The 21,107-nt window shown below is 39.9% G+C and overlaps 1 protein-coding gene across 5 annotated transcripts in view; it reads left to right on the forward strand.

Moving 5' to 3' along the window:
* The window catches only part of sh3kbp1 (SH3-domain kinase binding protein 1), an 87,089-nt gene that overhangs the window by 57,387 nt on the left and 8,595 nt on the right, over positions 1-21,107 (forward strand). For 4 of the 5 annotated variants that reach the window (XM_072690250.1, XM_072690225.1, XM_072690217.1 and 1 more), the window contains 9 exons: positions 1,456-1,562; positions 1,737-1,869; positions 6,580-6,773; positions 14,208-14,283; positions 14,398-14,492; positions 16,687-16,788; positions 17,135-17,186; positions 20,006-20,077; positions 20,444-20,600. In XM_072690250.1, coding sequence (XP_072546351.1) covers positions 1,456-1,562; positions 1,737-1,869; positions 6,580-6,773; positions 14,208-14,283; positions 14,398-14,492; positions 16,687-16,788; positions 17,135-17,186; positions 20,006-20,077; positions 20,444-20,600 — 988 coding nt within the window. The remainder of the gene's footprint in view (positions 1-1,455; positions 1,563-1,736; positions 1,870-6,579; positions 6,774-14,207; positions 14,284-14,397; positions 14,493-16,686; positions 16,789-17,134; positions 17,187-20,005; positions 20,078-20,443; positions 20,601-21,107) is intronic. The other variant, XM_072690233.1, reaches the window with a different exon arrangement.

Raw genomic sequence — 21,107 nt, forward strand, 5'->3', positions numbered from 1 at the left:
GGACGCTACTGGTGTGAGAATTTGAACCCATCAAATGTAATATTGTGATACTGATTATATTCATGAACAGATTTCATGTTAGCAAGACATCCTAAAACAAGTCAATATATGTAGTATTTTTCCAATCTGATATTGGTGTAAGAATATTATTCAACTTATTTCTATAGCTTTTTAATAAAAGTCATTATCTAAAGAAGTGGTCTTATTTCATTGGCAGATAATTTGGCTTGTTTCAAGAAGCAAACTATAATGAGTAATCTTAGTCGATAGAGGTAATGTGTTCTCACTTGCTTACATTACATTTTGATGGTTTATTGTAAAAAAAAAATCTTTATTGATTATGATATATTGAAATTTAATTCCCAATATAATTCTGGAATTTTGCATCATTTCTGTTGGTCCATTTTCCATGTTCCCGCTGTGTGAACAGACGAGATTCAAACAGTGGTGCAATTTTTTACAATGCAAAAAAAAAAAAAAAAAAAAGCACCACGATATTCAGAAGGGAAAAGTTCATTTTCACATGTTTGCACAGATCCACACTAGCATGACGAACACCCACTCATATTTAAACCAGCTCGTATTTTCAGTAGTACTTGGAAGGAGAAGTGAAACACTGCTTCAGCCGGTCAGCAGTTCAGATAAATGGGCCATGCACTTTGTAGCTGTAAGGAGGGTTAGTGTCTGGCCTACTGAAAGGATGAGCAGACTGATGCACACAGTAGGGGAATGTAGTATGACATTATCCGAAGAAAGTCTGGGAAAATTGGGGGGAAAAAATGAGTGGATAGAATAAGTTAGTATGCAGTATATTGTCACTGTCTCACACAAAATACATTGTGTCAAAATTTCATGATGAACCATCAGTGGCCGGAGTCCAAGAGTCCAAGATGTGGGGCGCTCTCTACCCTCATTACGCTTAACATGAAGTTGGCTGGCACCGGAGTCTGTTAGTTGGTGCACCTGGAGACCCAGCGATTTCCTCCCAATGTGTTTTCTGCCTGGAGATGCAGCATCGGCAGCGGCTGGATTAACATGTAACGGAGGGAATGTCCTCCTAGTGCTAGTGGGAGCTAAGAATGAGTGGATTAATTGGCACTATTAAATTGGGAGAAAAAAGGGGGGAAAAAATGACATACAGAAAATGTCATGATAAGAAACCAATGGGAATGCTCCAAAATCTTTTAATTTTGTAATTATTTTTTACTTGTCCTGTAAAGTTAATATTTTGGAGGTACAAGCTTTTGTGTGACAGCAAATATGTGCAGTTATTGAACACTGCTTGATGTTTCTCTACATCTGCGTTTTTATGATGCATGCATCATGCAACTGCCGATACCTATGATTAGGCCGGTCACTTTATCTTGGATGATTATTTGGATGAACATTTTTTTGGATAATATATTTTCCCAGAAATAAATTCACACATTCACCCACATCTGTGTATGGTCACAGGTGAGGCCATCCGGAAGAGGCGTTGCAAAGCTGCCTTTAGCTACATCCCACAGAACGAAGATGAGCTGGAGCTCAAGATTGGAGATGTCATTGAGGTTCTGGGAGAGGTGAGCGTTATTATGCACAGTCTCATACTTGTGATACTCAGCAGTCAGTTAGTGTGTGATTTTTTTTTTTTTTTTTTTTTTTTTTAAGCCACATTTATGCGGATGATGTTCCTAGAGTAGGGTCAGGCTCATGACCCAGTACGTGTGTGTGTAAAGTGTGCTGATGTGCTGTAGGTGGAGGAAGGCTGGTGGGAAGGCTCTCTCAATGGCAAGACGGGAATGTTCCCTTCCAACTTCACTAAAGAGATTCTGGCTGACGAAGAGGATCTGGCAACCCCACCGGAGGATACCCGGAGCACAAAAACAAGTCAGTGTGAAATTCAAGCCACATTTCTTGAGGTTACTGAATAAAAGTATTAGTTTTCTGCACATGGTTTTCTTTCATAGCAGCTGTTGCTAGGTGGTAAAATCCCATTCAACCTTCTGAAATATTTGTTACTGTCTGATATATATGTGTGTGTGTGTGTGTGTATATATATATATATATATATATATATATATATATATATATATATATATATATATATATATATATATAAACATAAGAAAAATAAGCTTATATATATATATATATAGATAGATAGATAGATATAGATAGACAGACAGACAGATAGATAAATGGATGGATAGATGGACAGATGGATAGGGGTGTTCTAAACTAGTTGTATACAGTCTATGCAATTGTGATGAGACCTACTAACTTGTACAACAATCTGCACAGCCAATCGTGTAGATATCGGCCAGCAGCTTTACATCAACCATCAGAATGGGGTTAAAAATCTGATCTTAGTGATTAGTTGTTTTTGAGCATAGGCGATTGTTGGTGCCAGATGGGCGGGCTTGAGTGTTTCTGTAATTGCTTATCCCTGATCCCCTGAGATTTTCAACACAGCAGTCTCTAGAGTTTACTCAGAATGGTGCAATAAAGAAAAAAAGCATCCAGTGAGCAGCAGTTCTGAGGACGGAAGCACCTTGTTGATGAGAAAGGTCAACTGAGAACAGATAGACAGATCGTTGTGGTGAGCAGAAGAGCACCTAGTGCACAATACGCTGTGCCTAGAAGCAGATGACAACAGAAGACCACGCTCCGTTCAGTTTCGGTTGGTCAAAAACAGAAAGCTGGGGCTGACCAGAACTGCACAGTTGAAGACCTGAAAAACGTGGCCTGGTCTTCTGTCAAGAAGTGATGTACTTTTGTGATCAAGAATTTTTATTTCGCCACAGAGTATTTGATTATTGTTGCGGACCATGTGCATTTCTTCATGATCGCAGTTTACCCATCTTCTAATGGCGTTTTGTTTCAATATTTTATTTATTTACTTTAAACATGTTTATTTATTTGTTTTCTGTAAAATAGTGTTATTTTTGACATGAAATTGGAAAAATAGTGGTAAAAATACAACTATTTATTTATTTATTCATTTTACTTGTGAAACCCATTAGTTAAAATAAAAGGAAATAGTTCAGTCATCTAGGCTATTAAGGCTATTGATAAATGCTCTAGTATTGAGTAAGAATTGAGGCTGATTGAGACAAAAAAGAGGTCTAGTACATTGCTTGGTAATTGCCTTTCTTACTTACTTAGAGGTTCTTAATACAAAAGTGGAAATCTTTTGGTACATGGTACAAATGGTAAATATTACCAGTGAAATTTGACTTTTATTACATGTTATTGCAGCTAATAATAAAGACCAATATAATACTACTACTACTACTCTAAACACAGTGACCTTTCACACACAGACAATATTTATATCCTTTGGAAATCAATATCATGCTAAATTCAGGTCATTTCTCATTAGGTTGAATGACATTTTGCAGCTGTTCTGTAAAGCTTATCCAGCCTTGCAGCAAGTAGCAACTCTTGCAGAGAGCATGAATAGGTCAACTGCAGTATGTCAGCCGAGTTGACAAACTATTAGCACGGAGTTCTTGTGAAACAAGAGCCATATATTTGTATATTGTTGCCAACTAGCTCAATGGTTTATAATTATAACACGTCAGTATATCAAGATGCACTAGATGGTTAACAGGAATGTGAAGAATATAGTGAGGTCAGTATGGAACCTATAGAGGAGGCCCTTTTTAAGAAAATGCCTTACGATATTCAACGATTACATTGACATGCAAAGTTCACTGGTGTTTTCCATGCATGGAGGAAACTAATGCTTTCTGATAAATGTTTCTAAAACTTCCAGTGTTGTTGAGCGTCTTACAACCAGAGCGCTTCCTTTGAATGAGTTCAGCCCACTGGCCTAGTAGGGTCTTAGCCAGGTCTCAGCAGATGGGCCAATCAGAGCAGCCGTTTCAGCATGACATCGCAGCTCCCCTGAGATGGAACAGAAACTCAGACAATGCAGAGGGCTGGCTTGCATCTAGAGTGGAAACAGATGTGTGTGTCTTGAGGACAACTGTGTGTGCTGAAGATTTAACCCACTTTCTAATGAGTCAGCTCCGAAACTGCGTAGACCTAGGACACGGCTCATTGAGGGTAAAACAGGAAAACACACACACACCATGTCCTTTCCTTTCTATAATAGTGCATCTTACATTTCATCTGATTTATGCGGTACGTATTATGCGGTGCTTAAAGGAAAAAACACACAATACAAAATTAGAATATGTGCACATAAACATAAATGCAGTAAAATAAACTGAGTCTTATTTATTTGATATATATATATATATATATATATATATATATATATATATATATTATTTATGTAGTTGATATTTGGTTCTAGTCTTTTCTTGGATACCACCAGACAACCCATAAAAATGTTTTCACCATAAGCACACTTGATTTACCATAATGAAGTACTGATTAGCTAAACAAGGTGTTGAGTTAACTGTATATAATAATAGGCTGCCACAAGGACAACTTTGAAAATGCTTACATTTTTACATTTTAGAAAGAGGACACTGGGGTCACAAGGGATATTGTGGCCTGGGGCTTCAAGTAGGCCCAAGTTGTAGGACCATGACACTGTGCATGTGTGATGGGGAGTTAAGATCTCTGAAATTATGCAACTATATTATTGAACATGTACTCCGTTACCAAGTCTAATAAATAGCCTAGGTGACTAAAGTAATTCCTTTTATTTTAACTAATGGGTTTCACAAGTTAAATAAATAAGTAAGTAAGTAAGTAAATAAATAAATAAAGTTGGCTTTTTATCACTATTTTTAGTATTTTCATGTAAAAAAAACAAAAAACAACCAAACAAAAGAAAACTTAATTTATTGTACAGGGAAAAGATAAATAAATAAATAAATAGAACAATATTAAAATGAATAAATACATTTATTTATTTGTTTGTTTTGTGTGCAGACTGTAGAAGCAAACATTGAAATAAAACCAATGCGAAGACATTTTGTACAACTCAAAAAGACATAATATTTTATTATTATTTTTTTAGATCCCAAAAGAGGATATGTCTAGGAAAAAGAGGACATAGGATCATTCTAGTTCAATTAAATGGAGACCACACAGGAAACCACTAATTATGGTATTTATATTATTCGCCAAAAGTCAAAAGTTTCAAAATTTCAAAACAGTCATTTAAAAAGGTTTCTGCCAAAGAAATAATATAGAGGATAATAACAACATCTTGTTAAATAAACTGTGGGGCTGTATTATTTGTATGAACCCAAACGTCAGATGGGATCTGTATTGGCCCACAGTCAGCATTAAGGTACTCCAATCGGAACAGAAACGTGATCCGGACACCCCAACGTAAAAAGCAAACGGACTGGAGTTCACATTATTGCAAGATAGAGCACTACACCATGTCGCAAGCTGGTGCAATTGCAAGGCGGAATATGCAGTGTGTAAAATGTCAACAGCAGTAGATTGTAAGCAACACCAGCAGAAAGTGAGAATAAGAACTGTGAACAAAAAAAAGTCATGCATGGAAGGTGTGTAGCAGCATTGATGCTTATGTAAGGTGTGCGTGTTGCAGCTAGTTCTTATTATAGCAGACGCTGTGACCGTGTCTTTAGCAGGTATATAGTATAATGGTAAAGTGACTGAGTGACCAGAATACTGGGGATGCATTCTGTCCTGTTTGTTCTACACTGGACGCTGCCACCTGCCACCTGTATGACCTGATTTTGTGAGAAAAGTCGGACAGTGGTCTCCCAGCACACAGTCTGGTTACCATGCTGACATCTGGCAGGCAGTGCTTCCTCTATTATCACTGTTTTTAAAAGCAACAATTGTGTCAAATTTATGTTCTACATTTATTTACATTTACATTAATGGCATTTAGCTGATGCTCTGTCACTTGGAAGAGTGACTTCCAAGGTAACTTGTATTACAGAAGTGGGCTAATGCAGATGATTGGAGTGTTGCCCAAGGACCCGTATTGGTGTAGCGCACCCAGACTGGGAATCGAACCCCATTCTCCCACGTGGTGTAATAGCTCACTGGCAGGTAGTGGTGTTATCTGTTGCACCACACCAACCACTAACCATATTCTACATTTATCAGATCTACATGTTAGCACTGTTAGCATCCTAGCTAGGCCAGATATAGTGAGCAAGTAATGAGGCTAAATTTAGCTTGTTTTTTGGATGTTTTTATCCCCCCTTTAATATGTAGTAGTTTTATCGTTCTGTACTGCTGCGTCATTTAAGGTCAAATGGAAAATTTAAACCAGAAGCTAACATAGACCTTGCCCCCAAATAGCCGTAGCCTCAGGTTCTTGCACATCAGCACAGGTTTGGCATCAGGTGCAGGTTTAGAGCTTAAAGAGGCTGTGAACCTACTCTGTTAGCACTAGAGGCACTAGAGTTAGCTTAGCGAGCAGGCTAAAATAGCTTCACGCCACACTCAAGTCTGTCTCACAGGTGCTCTTCTGACAGATTTAGGGTATTAAGACCCAACATTAGCGTTTACAACTTTACCATTGTAAAGAATAATAAGAGTAAATGTGCATAATCATACACGTTCGTAAATTGTAGTATGTCTGTCAGAGCATTTGTATGTCATGTGTATGCCTGTGTGTATGTGTAGGTTTTAAGGACAGCACAGGCTCGGAGAGTGATGGGGGAGACAGCAGCAGCGCTCGTTCGGACGCAGGCAGTGTGGCCTCCAGCTCCGAGATCCAGCCGAAGAAAGTGCGTGGCTTTGGCTTCGGCGACATCTTCAAAGATCAGCCAATCAAGCTCCGCCCACGATCCATGGATATGGACAACGAGCTGGAGAAGGTCAGAGACTAGTGTGTGTCTGTGCACCAGTTTTCCCCACCCCTCATTTTCCGAGCAAAAATGTCCTGACTATTGGAAAAAAGTTAATGGTTTCATTTTTGTTTCTTCATTAAAAGCTGAATAATTTTTTTGTTACATCATGTGTAATGTTACACACACAGTGATGAAAGAGGATCTTGGACTTAGTGGAAGAATTTAAACAGCATCCAAAACATCTTATGGTTTCATGGTTCTTTGAGATGTCATTGTTTTGTATAGAACCATCACCTTTACTAATGAACCCTTTTTATATATATGTTTACAAAAAAGGTCTAGGTTTAAGCCCTGTTTGAGCTAGATTAATTAAGATTTTTAACTAGCTAAATAGTTTAAGATTATGTATCTGTAAATTTCTTCAACTTACCCCAGATAGCCCAAAGCAAAAAACCAAACCTCGTCACAGCGTCATAACATTCAAGCCAAATGGGTTCCAACAAATGAACAAACACTGTGGAGCTCAGGGTAATTCTCTTACACATAATTACACAGGATGCTTGTTAAAAGGATGCACTTTGAAATTACATTACAAACCTAGGTAAAGCTAATCCTGCACAAAAAAGGGCTAAAATTCTACCTTTATATACATGGCTGCATATAGATCTTAAAAATTACACATATTATTAAACATAGGCACCCTTTTAAGCCGGCTAAAGATTCTACAGAACACATTGGGTGAATTCATTGCATTCCAAGCAGCATTTTATTGAATGTAGTTATAAGGGCAGGTTTGTTTATTCTCGCTCATAGAATTTCTTTATTGGGTTATTAAACCAACAATGCGCAAGAGCCATTAAACTGATGCCACTGTCTCATTTCAACAGAAATCACATCATTAATTTTGTTGTTGTTAAATATTAAGCGCATGCAGTGCAGAGCTTTATTCATAGGCAGATGAAAGAGTTTGCTTGCTTGTGTGTGTGTGTGTGTGTGTGTGTGTGTGTGTGTATATATATATATATATATATATATATATATATATATATATATATATATATATATATATATATATATAAAAATACATTTAATATTTGAACACCCCACTCTAAATCCAAAGACATATAATATAGAGTTGGCCCCCCCTCTACGCTGTGCTCTATGCCCCTATACTTGATGACCCCGCCCTGTTACTTTGTGGATGAGTTGCTGTGGTTCTTTTAACGCTCCCACTTTTCAATAATATCACTCACAGTTATTCATGGAATGTCTAGGGAGGGAAGAAATTTCACCAACTGACTTGCAGTTGCAATGGTTGCATCCTATTACAGTACTAGGCAGGAATTCAGTGATCCACCCGTTCTTTAACTGATGTTTGTAAAGACCGACTGCATGTGTGTGTGTGGTTATTTTTTGATTTTGCATCATTTAAAAGCCTCTGATACTTTATTGCATTATGGAACATTTCGAGACAAATGGACCAATACAAACAGTCCAGAATTACTGCGGTTGTGTTCCGACAGTGACGATATACAGGTTTAATATCACAGATGTCTCTTTTTCTGTCTGATTTCTTGAAATGTTAGATCAGACGGATGTACTTACAGCAGAGTTACTGATTAGAATAATGTATTGCATTCACTGCTGTAGAGCTGTGGCTCTGTTTAACCCTTAAATGCTTTGTTTAAATAGTAATAAACTGATTGTTTTAATGTCATCTCACCACATTGCAAAGCATGAATATTTTAGGGTAAATGGTTCATTTCATGCTCCACTTAGATCTTAATGGAATAAGAACTGTTTTTCAGCTAACAGTTAAGGGACGAGAAGGAGACGCACACTGCCGACCTCTGCATTAAGCAGTAGTTAAGTGTGGTTGGTGTGGCGCAACAGATAACACCACTACCTGCCACGGAGCTACCACACCATGTGGGAGACTGGGGTTCGATTCCCTGTCTGGGTGATTATGCTGTGCTACACCAATAAGAGTCCTTGGGCAAGACTCCTAACACTACATTGGCCCACCTCTGTAATATAAGTCACCTTGTAAGTCGCTCTGGATAAGGGCGTCAGCTAAATGCCATAAATGTAATGTAAATGTAAATGTAAGTGTAGTGACCTGGTAACCTTGCGGGAGAGCTGTTCTTTAATTTCCACATTCGGCTGTACATGAGTCACTGTCGGCCGTTTACAGACAGTCTGGTGCTTGAGGTGTGAGTTGGAGGAATACACGGCGTCAGTCTCAGAGGAGTGGTCATCGTCTCCTGCAGTGTAAATTTGTCCACATCTGGTTATTCTTGCCCTCGCCACAACTGCGTGGTCAATTCTATCTTTCTCTCTCTCTCCCTCTCTCTCTCTTTCTGTCTCTCTCCCTCCCTCTCTCTTTCTCTCAGTATTGCTCTGCTGTAGCTGGATCTTCTCTCTTAAGGTTATTGAGATTTGCAAGTGAAATGCATTGAGGCATTCTGGCCACTTAGTGAAGCCTTCAGTATACCATTGGCGTCCAGTGCAGCGTGTCAGTACATATGGTAGCTAAAGACTCATAGTGTGAAACTCTATTCAGTTTAATTATTGCCGGTTCTGTTAGTAATAAAATTAATTTAATGCAAATAGACAATTTTTTTTAAAGATGTAAACAAAGTAAGCATGTAGGAGGAGGCGTCTGTAATGTAATGTAATTAGGAGCCGTCAGTGAATCAAATTCCCAGACTCCTCAAACATTGTGATAGCACTCAGCAACCATGAGCTTCTCTAAGCACGATGTGAAAATGAAAGGAACCTTTCTACAGTGCAGAGTGTTGTTAATAAATGGCATTTCAGGGAAACTATCTAGCTGCTTTTATGCTGGTATGAAAGGCAAATCAGAACCCCCATATGACTCACAAGCGAGGATGCACCATTCCACTGTGCAGTGTTGTTTTGCCAACTGTGATGAAGGGAGCGATTTACCATGTTTTGGGGTTGTGTGGCAGTCTATGGCATTGGTAATATTGCACGGGTGGGGGGGGAGCACTGGATGCAGATGTCAAACCATCTTTGAAAAGGCTGAAGAGGAAAGAGCAAGAGGCTGCTACAACAAGATATTAACAAGACCTGAGCTGGACATGTGTGTTTATCCAAGAATGACTAGGCCTTCTGCAATGAATGGAGGGGGGGCATGTACAAGAATGAAAAAACGTTTAGCTGCTAAAGAAATAAGCTGTCTCCATAAAAATGCCACATTATGCCTGAGTCAGTGTGCATTAGGTGTAACGGGGACTGTGTTTACTACATCTCAGTAAAATGTGTCATTTGGCCAAGGGTGCCCATCATTTTTACTTACAACTGTATGTTGAAATTTGGAACAGTCACCAGAATCCCTCTTTAATTGAAGCACTTAGCATGAGGACAAAACACATTACCACTGACAGCATGACATCACACAGTGTGAGTCTGTGATGTTTCAGAATAGATTTATTTTTACTCTGATATCTAATCTAGCATTTTCCGCTTAGATATTGCTCAACACAGATATCTGAAATCTGATTGGTTTCTTTTTCTAATAAAAACATGTAGCAGTAGATACATGTAAATGGGCACGTCCACTTAGAGAAAATAAAAGCCAACAGTAAGCAGACAGATAGAACTGATGTCTTTTGTGTGGGTGTTTGTGGGAGTTTCCTGTGTATGTGTGTGTGTCTGTGAGTACTGTATGTAGGTGGCAGACAGACTTTGGGACTATAAGTCACTCAGGAAGGACATTTGAGGCTGCGAGATGTTTCTGGTGGGGGGTCGGGGTAGAGGTGGTGGGTATCTCCGTCCCGTCCTCATCCTCTATATTGTTTATGGTTAAAGGAAAGAGGAAGCCATCGCTACCTTTCCTCCTCAGTCTGCGCTGAGCTCACAGGATGTGGCGTTGTCGTGCTTTGTCAAACATTGTGAGTACCACAGTGTTTAAACCCCTGCAGTGCCAGACAAAGGCTTGGACACGTCAGACTGAAAGCATTTTTCCAAATCTTAAAGTAACGCCAGCATTTTCAACCTCTTAGCTGCTGCACCTGTATCATATAGTCGATTAGCAAGAACAGTCACTCTGATGTGTTACCCTGTTCTTAGAAAAGAGTAGAAGCCCCCTTGAGTCAAAACGTGCTTATAATAGAAGACGGTGGGCAGTAGCAGTTGTTTCAGCTGATAAGTGTGTTGCAAGCTAGCTGGTTTAGTGTTCCATAAGTAGGAACTGTACTGGAATTATGGTCTGACGTAATGGACTGTAAGATACAGATGCAGCAGATTGGGTTGAAAAAAAGCTGAAGTGTTCCTTTAAAGACGAAAGCACGTATTCATCAAATCTGATCGAAACAAGCTGAGTTTCTGGTTGGCTTGGCAAATCCAGTTTGCGTGTATGAGTTTAATAACCTAACAATTAATTAATAACCAAAATAATTAATCGCCTAAATAAGAAAAACACAAAAAACCTGAAAAATGACACTAACTTTACAAGCTGCAATCCTTTTGCTTCAGTAGATCTACTTATATTTATGCATGCGCTAATGCAAACCAAAGCTTATGCTTTATAATACTAATACAGTGGATAACTACAGCCCAAAAACACATAACACAGCTTGCAGACCTAAGCTGTATCTGAAACTGTACCATATTCACTATCCCCTACATGCAAAAATCCAGATCACTAGATGAAGCACTATTATACCTTGGTCAAGGTAGTGAATGATTTCTGACACCCCCCCCCCATTTCATATATTGCCACCTCAACACTGTAAAGATGTCTCAGCTCGTCAACAAGTGCTGTGAAATGTATTTTCTTCAACGGCGTCTCAAATTCTTCCCTGGTTTATTTTTCACACAAACCAAAGCATTCGTGGATTCAGATTTAGCAACAGTAAGACACTCATTTAGCTTCCTGATTAGAAACTGTGCCATTAAAAAGCTGTAAACTGATATTTTGTAAAGAGCTTGTTATGAAAATGCAGGGAGTTATCTTGTATGATGTAGTAGTAAGTGACAAATACTGAAGTAGGGTGCAGGAACTTCAGAATACTTAATTACTTCCCACCTCAGCTTGCTAGGTATGATTTGATATTACAATACATGGCAGTACAAATATGACACATTACAGTGTATTGTTACATCCGTAGTCTCAGCATATGTAGAGCTTCTTTAAGCCTATTGGAAAAGCTTCCCCTTTGGCTTCTCAAGAAGCTGCTTTCATTTCTGTAGCTTTTTTGGTTGCTGCATTATACCATATGTGCAATTTCATCATTTTGATGCCTCACTATAACACTAAAAACTTTGGCCAAGTGCTGTAATTGCATATCATCATTTTTCCATTAAAACCAGGCCTGAGTATGGAGACCTAGCTTTACACACGTGAGTTACCAGCACATTAGCCTGGACTACCCACATACAAATTGGCTGCTTTTTTGAAACAGCCTGCTTTCCATAACCCTGCCCCCGACATCCGCCCCCTCCACCTCCCCAACCTCGCCTTCCCTTCTAGTCTCTCTCACTCTCTTCGTCTCTCTCTCTCCGACTTGCGCACTAAAGCAGAAGTAACACTGTGAGTGTGTCGTGTGACTCTTTTGAGGGGGGTGGGGGGGTGCTGCAGCAGAGCTGAAAGTTCCTGGGCTGTTCTTGCTATTACTCTTTCACACACAGTAGAGATTCTCTCACCTGGGTTGGTACGGTAGCAGGTTTTTCACTGACATGGATTGTCTTTGAAAGGACGAGCAAAGGATAGCGTGGCAGCCCCGGTAAAGAAAACACACTTGTTTATTCTTTTTTTGTTTGTTTGTTTGTTTGTTGTTTTTTTGGCTTGCTTCGCCCTGTCCTCTCTAGTCGTTTCCCTTCTTTCTGCCGTCTTATCGCAAAGAGCAGAACCGTTAAAAACAATTTGGAGGCTAACTGATTAGCCTTAAGCTGTTGTGATTTGTTATTTAGTGTTGCAGCTATCATGAAAATGATGAAGAGGTATATGGGGGTGTAGTCTTGCATGTTCTGAAAGCGAGGGTCACGGTAGGGGGGGGGCAACCAGCCGGGTAGGCCCTCGGGGGCCAGATGTTGCTCAGATGTTGCCCCCAATGTTCTTGTAATGCTGTTTGTAAGGCTCCTCTAGCACATGACTCTTGTTAGTTGGTCTCCACCATGGCCAGACTAAATGAGCGAGAGAGAGAGAGAGCGCGCGAGAGAGGAAGAGGGTGGAGGAGAGGGAAGAGAAGGAGGGACGTTTTTCCTGAGTGAACAGAGCAGTGAGTGTGAGAGTGTGCGTGTAAGTGTATGTGTGTATTTGACTGCATTAAAAGAGCTTGTCTTATGTGGAGTTGGAAAAGATCCCCCTGGTCAATGTTTGTGGAAGGAGTGTGGTTGTATGTACAGTATGCTATTCATTCTCTCTCTCTCTGTCTCTCTCTCATACAGTGGGAAAGATAATATTTGATACATATCTTGATATTTGGTCACAATATGCTCAGAAGCGGCATCATTGATACGTAGATAAATAGGTCCTTCAGGAAAGACAGTGGGTTCTATACAGAATCGTGGCATTTCACAGAATCATTTGAACAGCTTTTGTATGTCTAGGTTCTATTCCAAAACCCCCCAACAAAGTGTTTAACTACTGTTATGAGTCTAAAAACCCTTCTTTATGAGTCTTGGAACACTGTTTGCTTAGAGTATCTGCGTGTATCATAAAAACAAGGACACACAGTTTTATTGTTGTGAAGCACCAAAAGGTGGTTGAGTACTGATGGCACCCCCTTGTGGAGTATGTTCCTCCTGATAATTGTGAGTGAGTTGCATGCAAGGTCTATGAGTTGCTTTGCACATTTTCCAGCCACTGTTGCAAGGTGCAATAAGCTTTAAAGAGCAAAATTAGACACGATTGCTTTCAGAAATTTAAGTCGGAGTTTGAAGTTTCAGCATATTGCTGAGCTTCTTATGCTACCGAGCAAGGCCACCCACATGTTTTAAAGCCATAAGGAGGGTTAGGTGGTGTGACTTTTTCTAAATGTATTCTAAATTATTGATTAACAGGTAACACTGCATTTCTATATACATATATAACTACACGCATATAGAACAGGTAATCAAAGTGTACCATGTATGTATAGGCTACTTTCCATTTTCCATCAGATCTAAAACTTTGAGTTTCAGAGTTTCTGACTATTCCTTCCAATGTTTGACTCCTGATACAGCTTAATTACTTTACTATGCTAGCTTGCTAGTTAGCATGTTAAAGGCTACAACAACAAAAATAAAGACAAAGCACCAAATAGCAAATAGAAACCTGTGTGTTTGTGTGCGTACACATGGGGAAATGTGCTTTAAGTAACTGTAACATTCCTAATCCCTATCTGTCCCACAGACACTGCGCACACGCCCAGGCCAACACTAATAAACCAGAGTGTGACTCTTGTGTATGTGTGTGTGGGATGAGTAACTCACCTCGTCCTCCTCTTTCCACAGCAACAGACAGCAAAGAAAGCAGCCCCAGCTGTTGCCCCAGAAACCATGAAGACAGAACCTGACAACAAGGCCAGAGGTAATAAATAAATAAATAAATAGAAACGAGGCCCGTTAGTTTAGCTAGTGGTAGATGATTAGTGGAATTGCTTGTGTTTAATGAAGGCATGCTATGTTGAATCTGTGCCCACAGCAAAAGAATTCTGCAAAGTTTTATTTCCATACGAAGCCCAAAATGAAGATGAGCTGTCAATCAAGGAGGGAGAGATTGTCACCATTATTAATAAGGTGAGCAGAAGCACTTCATTACTGAGGGATACTGAAGAGTATGTCATTATATCTAGCTGTAGTTTGCGTGCATGAGCAACAAAGCACAACAAGCGTCTTTCTGTCTGTCATCATTACGGTAAAGCATTCTGCCTGTTAGCCCTTAATGATACACTAATGCATCACTGCCGGATCTAAATATTGTACCTTAATTTTCTTTTATTCTTTATTTTACCTGAATTACAAGTCTGTTTCAATGGATATAATACTTGCTGTGTTAAGCACACACCAATACAACACTGGTAGCCAAATTATCAGTGAGGTCATTCAGGTTCAATTGCTACCAATATTAAAAACACACTATGGGATAAACAAAATGTTTCAACTGTAGTGTAGACTATGAAAGTATACAGATTGGATCAGAATAGAGGTCAAAAAACTGGATGAGGTGCTGTAAGTAAAAAGCTTATTAAGCTTAAAACTAAACATCCTTTACTTTGTAAAGGCGGTTAACTTAGTTAGTCAGGATGCCATGGCAACAGCTCTCAGTGCCCTTAAAAGTCATGTACAACTAGTTAAAAAAAATACATATTTCTTGCAAACCATAGCAAGAAAAACTATCCCCACACACGAGTACAACCAAACACTTAATTATGTAGGGTGCTGTGATATCCTACATCAGGGGTATTTAATTTAAAGACTTCCAGCTAGAGAAAAGTTCCTCTAAAAAGTACTCTATATACTACATAAGAAAATACTGCGGTAAATTACAAAACAATAACCTGTGGGAGACATTAAGGTGTGTCCCATATTTGCTTAATCACATGTTTTTATTAAATGTTAAAGCATTCCTTTAATTTTCTGTAAAATATCAGTTATGACTTATAAACTGAAGTCAAAACCATCCCAGTATTTTTTACCCTGAAGGCTCTGTTCAGCCAGAGCCTTTGCATAAACAGGTTAAAGTAGCTGGTGGGCAAAAAACCACCAGCAACAAGGTACTATAAGAGGGAAGTGAAAGCAAGACACACGTTTTTATGATTGCTGAGAGACTTACAACAAAATGACACTGACCTTGTGTACCCTTTAGGTGACTGTTGCCTTTTTACCTTAATTTCCTTTTATTCTTTATTTTACCTGAATTACAGGTTTATTTTAATGGATATAATACTTGCTGTCTTAAGCATACACCAAAAATGACACTGGTAGCCAAATTATCGGTGAGGTCATTCAGGTACTATAAGAGGGAAGTGAAAGCAAGACACACGTTTATATGATTGCTGAGAGACTTACAACAAAATGACACTGACCTTGTGTACCTTTTAGGTGACTGTTGCCTTTTTCCCTTAATTTCCTATTATTATTATTATTATTATTATTATTATTTTGGCTCTAGGTCAGTTTGTTGTAATTAGGGCTTCATGATCTGCACAAAAGGACTAGTACTGTTCATCTGGACATGTGAATGGTCAGGATAAGCCTGATCAAAGATTGATTAGTTAAAGGTAGGGAAATAGTTGAGACCACCAAGGCAAGTCCAAGAATATGACTAAATGAGGACATAACCAAGAGTATGGCTGAAACCACTACCAAGTCTCTAGAGAGAGAAGACACACACTAAATGGGGGCTGACACAAAGACTGACCGAGTCTAAATGGGGGAGAGGCCAAGGCCAAGTCTAAATGGGGGAGAGGCCAAGACCGAGTCTAAATGGGGGCTGAGACCGAGTCTAAATGGGGGCTGAGACCGAGTCTAAATGGGGGCTGAGACCGAGTCTAAATGGGGGCTGAGGCCAAGGCCGAGTCTAAATGGGGGCTGAGGCCAAGGCCGAGTCTAAATGGGGGCTGAGGCCAAGGCCGAGTCTAAATGGGGGCTGAGACCAAGGCCGAGTCTAAATGGGGGCTGAGACCAAGGCCGAGTCTAAATGGGGGCTGAGACAAAGACTGACCGAGTCTAATGGGGGCTGAGACCAAGACCGAGTCTAAATGGAGCCAAGAACAAGACCACATTTAAAGGGGGCAGAGACCAAGGCTAAGTCCAAAATGATGTCATGGAGAATGCATGTACTAGCCTTCACCCTCCTGTGAAGGTACTGCATGATGGGGGAGACTAGTTGCTAGTTGGTGGAACATTTGGAAATGAACTTGGCAAAACTGTTAAAACTCCTAACCCACAATAGTACAATGTATGTCTGTGTCTGTGTGTGTATACATAGGACTGTGCTGATGCCGGCTGGTGGCTAGGTGAGCTGAACGGTAAACAGGGTGTGTTTCCTGACAACTTTGTGAAGCTGTTCATTCCTGAGATAGAGAAAGAGGTAAGAACTACCATCTCATAAAACCCACACAGACACTGACACACAGTCCTGCTGTGTCCATGGCTGCAGCTAGACGTTCGCTGCCCATGCCACTGAGGGCCTCAGTCTCTGGTCAGCGTGAGAGCACTGGATATATGGACGCACACACACACACACACACACACACACACACACACACACACACCCTTATGTTGTGCTCCTTTGCCTCCCTGAATACCCATGCCTGACTAAGCAGCATGTCCTTTGATGTCAGAATGCTGTGTGTTGCCTAAAGGAGCTCTGTTTTAATAGGTGCTTTGTGTGTGTATATGTGTGTTTAACTCAATGTGTGTGTGTGTGCTTACAGAGGCCTAAGAAACCACCACCCCCAGCAGCACCAACAACTAAACACATGTCAGGTAACACATCCTTCCGCCCCAGTTTATATCCGTCTATGTCCGTGCTTGGGCGAGTGATTGACGATCATTATGATGGATTGGAACATTGGCTGTGTTGGAAATGGTTCCCTTATTATTAAGTCCTACACTGGGAAATCGAATAGAAAGCTTTTATAGGAAGAAACATTGACTAGGGCTGCTAACAAATCTTTAGGAATCAATTAATCCTGCATTTATTTTATTGATACATTGATGAATATTATTTCCATAAAGTTACAAGTTCACTTCCTTTTTCCCCACAATAAAAAGGTTTGGCTTTAGTTCTTTAGTTAATAAGAAATTATTAAAACAGGTGAGACCAAAGCAATAAAGCTGTGCTGTAGACTTTCAGTCTTCCAATGGGGCTTAGATGATTTTAAAGTAACACCAAAGACAATGACAATGACTATATTAAAATAGACATTTAAATATAGTGATCTAAACAGTCATGCAGATCCCCTAAGCCACCCACAAGTATGTCCTTTTTAATTTTTAAAATTGTATTAATTCATTTATTTATTGATGTCTCTGTTGAGCACATATCACAGCCACTCTGCGTTTGGTATAAATGTATAATGAAATGGCCAAACGCGGCCACAGTCTGATGTGGCTTCAGTGTCAAAGGAAAATAAAAAGATTAAAAGCGAAGTTTAGAGAATCCAAATATATAGAAACCAAAACGTGGCCATAACTGAATAACGTGCCCTTTTCACAGCAAGCTTAAACCTGCTATCAGCCACTGGAACTCCTTGATAGCTCCTGTAATGCTAAGAACCTTCACGTGAAGTATAAGATTTAGAACAGATTTGGACCACTTTACCTGCTTGGGTGAACATAGCCTTAGATCCCCCTGATGTTCACAAACACCCCTGCCTATAGGCTCACTCATCACTATAAGCTTTAGCCATATTACTAGATCAACAAAAATATAGGATCAGTGGTGCAGTTCACTACCTCATACTGTACCTGGAGTGTTGACTCTTTCAGCTTGTGGGTCTGACTCCTTCAGCTATCTGTGCTACCTATTTTGGTCTTTTGTATGATTCTGTGTTCTACTATGCTACTGTCTAACTTGCACAATCTATTTGGGAATGGCCCCCATATGTAGTAAATAGGGCATACTTTAATATATAGTTATTGAACCCCCGCTGAGGGCGATGAGAGAAGAATGAGAGTGGAATTGACCCTCTGGTGCCCTCTCATGGCTGAAATGGATCCCTGCTGGGCAATGATGTTGATAGAATGAGCAGGTGAGAGATTAGATTGGCCATAAAGGTCCATGAATGCTAATGAGTTCAGAGTCCAGTGCAGAAACTCTGTCTCTCTGCCTTTCCAAATTGCTTTCCTAAAGACCCTGAGTGAGGGAGAAGCAGAGACGTGAAGAGAAAGGAAAAGATGCTCTGGGCTCAACTGTCCTTATCAGAAAAGCCACATACCAGACCACAGACATGCCTAAGGAAGAACAGATTCACTCAGCAGAAACTCAGCAGTGCAAGTACAGTAACACACTGCCAGCAGCACCTGGCCTGTCTGGCACTATCTGCTTCTTCTGCAGAGCATAAAATATTTCTCAGAAGCAGAAAGAACCTCACATCTTGCATCTGTTTAGTTGGGCTCAGTCGTTCAGTTTTGGCCTGAATTTCCCTCATGTGGTTGAGGCAGAATTGACACTTGTCAATCCTTGTCATCACAGATGTGCTGAGAGTTTATTTTGGATTGCTGATTTCAGTCTGTTGACCAAGGCTTTATTAATTATCGTGTGTGCGTTTGAGTCTATAGTCCATTGTTAATAGAATAATATCAAAACTTGATTACATTAATCAAGATTTTATAAGATTGATGTTTTTGATGCACACTATCATTGACTGTTTTGTCTTATTGTAACACTGGTTTATTCCCTAACAAAGTGCAAAAGCAAGGACCATTAGACTTCAGTAAAGCAAAGAAAAACAGAATTTTGTGCTGGTATTCTGAAGAACATCAATGTTCAGCGTGTTGACAGGGTTTAGGCAGAGGCCCCAACATACCTAATTCCAGCTCTTTTGATTGCTGATTACAAACTAGCTTAACAGACCATGGGTGTGGACTTTATTTGATCTTTAAGGCTGGCCAAGTTGGGTTTAAATCAGATTTATTCAGACTACAGTCAAGTTCAGACAGATCGTTTTCTGTACATTGGGGTTTAGACAGTTTTGTGAGCTTTGCAAAGTTTAAACTGATTTTGAAGTTGAATTTTGTCCAATGTGTGTTGGTTAACACTCAAGTTTGGACAGAACTTTGTCAAGCGACTGTCAAGTTTGGACAGAACTTTGTCAAGCGACTGTCTAGTTTGGACAGAACTTTGTCATGCCACTGTCAAGTTTGGACTGAATTTTGTTGGCTTACACTCAACTTTGGACAGAACTTTGTCACGCTGCTGTCAAGTTTGGACAGAACTTTGTACAGTTGAGTTTCGACAATCTTTTGTGAGGTTGCAATTGAGTTTGAACAGAACTTTGTTTGGCTAGTCAGGTTCAAACAGATTTTACACTCAACTTTCCATAAGACAGAACTTCGTCAAGTGACTGTCCCCCCAAGAAGCCCCAAATTGTACAGTAGAATCTGGCCAGAATTTTGTCAAGCTACTGTCAAGTTTGGACAGAATTTTGTCAGAGTAATTTGGACCGAACTGAATTTTGTCAAGCCACAGCTTGTTTTAGATTCTATACTTGGTACTTTGATTTGAGCAGAATGTTTTGGGGTTATATTCAGGATTCCTTCAGTCTTCTTTTTATGATTGTACTTTGTGTACTGCTCCTCAGATAAAAAGCCAGATGTAAAAAAGGTTCCCCCTGAGCGGCCGGAGACCCTTCCACAGCGGCCTGAGGAGAAAGGTAGCTGAAGTGCAGAATTTCTTTAACGGCAGTCCAACCCTGATCAGCCTAACACTGCTCCTAACTCTGCTTCTCTTTCTGCTTTGACTACCATTGCACAGGCTTTGCACTGCCAGCTGAACCGTTGTGTGTGTGTGTAAATGTGTGAGTGAGAGAGTGGTTTCCTGATGTGGAAGCTCTTTTACAGCTCTTACAACATGCACTTTTCTTTCCTGTTTAATCCATTCTTGTTAAACCACAAAGCCTTGCCATTCTAGTTGCAGTTTTGCTGTTGCACCGCAGATTACTTTCCACCCAGAGATCATCTCACTTGATTAAAACAATGGAGTCAGTGTTGGTGATGATGATGATGATGATGATGTGTAGGTGAAGAGATAAAGTCTGCAGAGATCCAGAAGCCAGCATTGCCTGCTGTTCCCCCCAAGAAGCCTTTGCCCCCAAAGAACAACTCTCTGAATCGACCTTCCTCGCTGCCCCCTAAACGACCCGAAAGGCCTGAGAGACCAGCCGTGCCCAGCATCCAGTCAGTTCTACCTTCTCTCTCATATACTTAATTTCTTCCCTACAATTCTTCACGAAAAACGTCTTCATATCATCTGGAAGCTGTTGAAAGGGCCCATGTCATGGAAAACACATTTTCTTTACTTTATTGAAGTAATTTAATGCAGTTGCTGCTAACATTTGAATACCATCCATAGGTTCATACAGTCCATACAAAACCGACCAGTTTAAATTCACTGTGGGTGTAACGGCACAACCATGTATAGATTTAAATATGACTTCCCTATAGAACTTCAGCACACTCATTTTCATTATAGAACAGTTATGCTGTTACTAGGCCTGTCACGATAACCAATGTTTTGGACTATAAACTGTACCAGAAATTATTGCGATGAACAATATTATTATCAAAACAGATCACATTTTTTGCTACTTTTTTGGAACAGCAAAAAAAGGGAGATAGAGCCCTCCTGTGAAACACCAGTGTCACATGTATCACCATAGACCAATAGCCTTGGTGTTCTGATAC

The sequence above is a fragment of the Salminus brasiliensis genome, chromosome 1 (assembly GCF_030463535.1).
Source record: "Salminus brasiliensis chromosome 1, fSalBra1.hap2, whole genome shotgun sequence".
Taxonomy (NCBI): Eukaryota; Metazoa; Chordata; class Actinopteri; order Characiformes; family Bryconidae; genus Salminus; species Salminus brasiliensis.